The 5,201-nt window shown below is 33.5% G+C and overlaps 1 protein-coding gene across 1 annotated transcript; it reads right to left on the bottom strand.

The window, feature by feature from the left end:
- Window positions 1-2,256: 2,256 nt before the first annotated feature.
- On the bottom strand, window positions 2,257-3,695 carry LOC132057987 (uncharacterized). Its single transcript, XM_059450561.1, has 3 exons — window positions 3,426-3,695; window positions 3,204-3,259; window positions 2,257-2,808 (listed from the first exon to the last, which is right to left on the bottom strand). Exons 2-3 carry the CDS (start codon window positions 3,252-3,254, stop codon window positions 2,257-2,259), a joined length of 603 nt encoding a protein of 200 aa, XP_059306544.1. The 5' UTR covers window positions 3,255-3,259; window positions 3,426-3,695.
- Between the last annotated feature and the right edge of the window lie 1,506 nt (window positions 3,696-5,201).

Below are 5,201 nucleotides of genomic sequence, written 5' to 3'. Positions count from 1 at the left end.
TCTTATAATTAAATGCGTATTGGAGACAATCAAAGTAGCCAAGTAAATACCTTACTTTGAATCAAACAGGCTCAAACATAAACATGCATCAAACACCAATTCATTAAGGTATGTGACTGACAATGCTAGGCATAGATTAAACAGATGGGCATATCCCAAAACAATTATCACACATGTACGTAAATTGTATGAATCGAGTCAATATGGGTTAGATGGAAGAATGCACTGATTTCAAACACTAAAATCACCTTAAATGACAACCAGCCAATGACCAAACTAATCTAAACAGGTCCAAATAAACATGACTATGTCAAATTAGCAATCAAACACTACCATCATAATCATCCCCCAGGTAAACTCGTACGAACATCTAAACACCAACAAGACTGAAATTGAACTAAGCTAAAATTAAGACATAAACAAATAGATTCTGACGATTTCTAGACTGCGAAACCCGAACTAAATTGAGATAAGAACATACAAACATTATTAAAGAAACCAAAATTAAACTAACTAAATCTGACATGCGTAATACTCTAAATTATTAAACTGAGATTCAGCTAAACATAGACGACTACATATCAGAAACTTTAGATTCGAAATGAAAGAGCGCACTGACCTTTTGTGGGTGCAGTGAAGTGGGGCGTCGGGGTCTCGAATCTATGTTCGAACTCGAACGAAACCGAAACCGAAACCGATTAAAGTAATTAAAGTTTTAGAAAGAACAGAAATTAGAATAGAGTAATTGATCATTGTTTTTGGTGGTTAAAACTTGTATTTTTGTAGGGGATTTTCGTGGTTCCAGATCCTTCAAACTTTGAATGATCTCCGCAAGAGTTCTACAAAAATGTTGAAGAATCCGATTGGAAGGTCGTTTTTCTCTCCTCAAAACCCGAAAAACTCCTCCCCGATCTCCTCTCAATCCGGATTATTTATAGGATTGTGATTAGGTTTTAAGAGAAGAGAAAGAGGAGCGTATGAGAGAGAGAAAGAGGAGCGGGGAACGTGGAGGAAGTGGCAGAAAACGTGGGGAACAGGAGTGAGTGGGAGAGAGCGTGAGAGAGAGGAAAGGAAGGAGGGTGCGGCGGTGAGAGAGATAGAGAGAGAGAGAGAGAGAAAGGAGAGCGTGAGAGATGGAGATTAGGGTAAAAGAGAAAGAGATGGCCGGTTGAAGGGATTGGGTTTTAGGGGAAAAATTGGGCTGGATCGGTAATTTTGGGCTGGATCGGGTAGGAATAAGTAATGGGTATTTGATGTTGAATGAATAGTGGGCTGAAAATGTGGGCTGGATATTAAAGTGTGGGTTGTTTATTTGGGTAGGGAATAATATTGTATTTGTGTTTTGGGCCATTAATTGTTGATTCTTCCTCCTCTATTTCATCATTTTGGGCTTCTAATTTTAATAAAATAGTACAATATATGATATGTGAAGACAATTAACAATTAATATGTAGAAAATAAGGATTTAGCAAAGTGTTGTCTTGTAATTAATTTGATGGGTCCGAACCCAAAATGAAACGATGACAAACATTTAAAACTTGTGATAAAGTAATGCTCATAATGTTGAAAGTAACAGTAGGGATATTAATAGTAGTAGCAATGAAAATAGTGAAAAATAAAGTATTTAACTCATCAGTAAATTTAGAAAAACCCGAGTAAATTAAATAAAGGAGGGACAAAATTGGGTGTCAACACGTACAAGTAAGAAAACAAATATCCGAACTCTATATGCACCAGATGGTGCCTTCACAAAAACAAATAGTCAGTCTTCTTGTAAATCCTCTTATTGTTTCAACTCGAACGATCATGCTAAGTATTTTTTGAATTTTTCATTAGTTTTACTCCTTATTCATCAACTCTCAAGTCAATACGAAATATCAACATAAAACTAATAAGGAATAAGACGATAAAGAGCGATCGATACCACATCTGGCGGACCAAAGCATCTGCTGTAACAGACAGATCATGCATCTGTCGGACAGATGCTCAATTTATCAACATTTATACGAGAGAAAATTTGATGTTACATTCTCTTTTTTTTTTGTGAAAAAGAAAGGAACAATATTACAAACTAAAGACTCAACATTTTCATATTCTTTATATCAACAGTTCGCTTTTGATCACTAGCTCATAAAAAAGACTCAACAAACCACACTATAGCGATCTTCAACTTTGTCTGCGCATCAAATCTGTCACTCTTTAATATTTCCTTTAAATCATTTCCCGTTAGACTACTCTTTTTGTTCAACACTAGATCTAAAAAATCCCTTCATCATATAAAACCCTACCAGTGGGAATTTTTCCACAATTCAGTCCGGTAATCATAGCAAACTCCTTCATACCAAATCGAATTGGCTTACCATCAATTATGAACCAAACCTCCTTTTTCTTTAAGCTTACAACACGTCGTTGTAGAAGATAGTGTACGATTTGGCCACAAAAATTTTTGTTCCAATTCTCTAGGTTCACTTTTAATAAGCAGCCAAAACAACTATTCATAAATTGGTTATACACTTTTTCCTTCTCCAAGTAATATTGTATAATTTTAACAACATCCCACCTTGATAAAATGCTCACAAGTCCATCAAAGTGATCCTCGTCCTCCAATTCCTTACGCAAACTATATTGGGAGAGGTCTACTGAGGTTTCACGTTCTGGTATCAATAATATATCATTCTCCTCAGCAGATTCATCCCCATTACTAGATGTCTCAGAAGACTCATCCCCATCACTAACTGTTTTAGAAGCCTTATCCCCATCACTAACGATTTTAGAAGACTCATCCCCCTCGCTAGATATATCATGTTCCTGAAGATATTGTAACAAATGTAATATCAATTAGACAAATAAGGAAAACTAAAGATTGGTGTCAATATTTTAAAGGACTGATTGTAAATCGATCCGACCAACTATTAGTCGGTCTATTATATATTTAGAAAATCAGCCTGATTTTTAGATTGTTCAGATTAATGTACTATCAATCGCCTGATTTGGTAAACAAAATATTTTAGCCTTTTGGATGATTTTATAAAGCAGATCGATGGTTGATTGAGTAGACCAATTAATAATTGGTCACGTAAATTGTGACAGATTTTTACTTGGTCGGATCGATTTATTATCTGTCACTTAATTTATAAAAGTTGTGATTCCTTTCTCACTGATATGAGAAATTTAAGTTGAAAAGCTAAAAAATGAAGGTGCACCTGATTCTCCTCTAGCTCGCGGCCAACATTTTTAGGATCGACTTGCACCATGAATTCTTCAAAGAACAAGTAAAAGTTATGATCAAGAAACAACACCCACAAAGAAAAAACAATTACTTTAACTATAACTTCATATAAACTTTAATTGCATATCTATTACTACAATGTTTTTCTTTACAAAATAAGATTGATGCTAGAGTTAAGGGAGAGTAGAAAACTTACAATTTAGAAATTCAAGAAGAATACTCAAAAAGAGAGTTCAAAAGATGAGTAAATTGAAAAAGCAATCCGTCTTTAGCAAGAAGGGAGGAGAAAGAGAGAATTGCCTTCAATGGACATAGCAAATTTTTTTGAATGTGCCGTTGCAATGGAGAGAGGCATAGCAGATTTGAATTGTTGGAGGAAATATTAGGGATGTGCCGTTGCAATGGAGAGAGGCATAGCAGATTTGAATTGTTGGAGCAAAATATTAGGTTTATATGTTTAATTTATTTACAAATAGGTCCCTAGCTTGTCTAATATTTTAATTATAGCCCAATTATTCATTAAGTGTCTTTTCTTATTTATTTTGATATATTTTAAAATGAATAAATAATAGAAGGACATTTTGTTAATTGAGGACTTGAATGGGTCTCTCAGCCAAATTTTCTCTTTTGATCATGTAAAGCTAATGCAGTCTGCCTTTAAGTTTGGACAAATTTAGAAGGTATCGAGACTCTTTACTTTTCTTACTACTCATTGTTTGATCTTGCCTCTTATTTTATTAAAAAAATTATCCATATAAGTTCAATATGTTATAAAATAAAGACTATAAAATAAATACACGGGAGAAATATATATAGAGAGAGTAAGATTGTGTATTGCTTATCTTCTATGTTACAAAACATATGGCCTCATATTTATAGAAGTAAAAATCCTAGATGGCCAAGTAATTAGAGGACTCGTAGTGGCCAAGATTTTTGGTGACCAAACATCCTTGATGGCAAAGTATAGGAGGAAACCTAGTGGCCAAAAATTTTGATGACTAAGAAATAATCTTGCTCTCCAAGATAGTCTTGATATCCAAGCATTAATCTATAAACTTGGTGGCCACTTTTACATGGTGACATCTAATATATAAACTTGGTAGCCACTTTCACTTGGTGGACATCCACCAATAATATATTTACAACACTCCCCCTTGGATGTCCATTAATAGATGGTGTGCCTCGTTAAAACCTTATTAGGAAAAAACCTGTGGGAAAAAGTCCAAATGAAGGAAAAAGAGTACACATATCTAATAATACGCTTTGAAAGCTGCCTCATTAAAAACCTTACCAAGAAAACCCAATGGGACAAAACATTGGTTAAGGGAAAAAGAGTACAACACGTGTTTCACTCCCCCTGACAAGGACCAAAATTCGATATCCGAGTCTTGGCATTCCAATCTTGAATATCATCTTCTTGATGTTGGCAAAGATTTGGTGAACAAATCGTTGTCACTTGAACGAATTTGTTGCACATCAATATCACCATTTTTCTGGAAATAAAAATAACAAATGTTTTACATATTTTTCACATTTTATCTTCATATAATACGATTTTTATATCACACTTCAAACCACATCTTTCTCTCGATCCTCAACCACACACATTCTCTATTTATGAATAGCTATTATCAATATTAGGATTTTTATCAATTTATCGTCACTCAATTTTGGCTCATCCTTCTTGAATTAACGTTTAAATAAACTTTTACATATTTTTCACATTTTTAATACGATTTATTGATACTTATCTTTTTATGCCAATATTAGGATTTTTATCAATTTATCGTCACTTGAATTAATTTAAATAATTATTACTTTTTCGAGTCATTTGTACGTATACGATTTATACGACATAACGGTGCAATTATATCTTAGTAAATAATTTTTTTTTTTTATTTTACTTTAGACATTATAAAAATCAATCACATTTTTATTCGCATTTTTTCTAATTGTATATTAATACTCTCAT

Source organism: Lycium ferocissimum, chromosome 5 (assembly GCF_029784015.1).
Source record: "Lycium ferocissimum isolate CSIRO_LF1 chromosome 5, AGI_CSIRO_Lferr_CH_V1, whole genome shotgun sequence".
Lineage (NCBI taxonomy): Eukaryota > Viridiplantae > Streptophyta > Magnoliopsida > Solanales > Solanaceae > Lycium > Lycium ferocissimum.
Note: the sequence above shows the minus strand (reverse complement) of the source record. Positions and strands in the feature narration are given on the sequence as shown.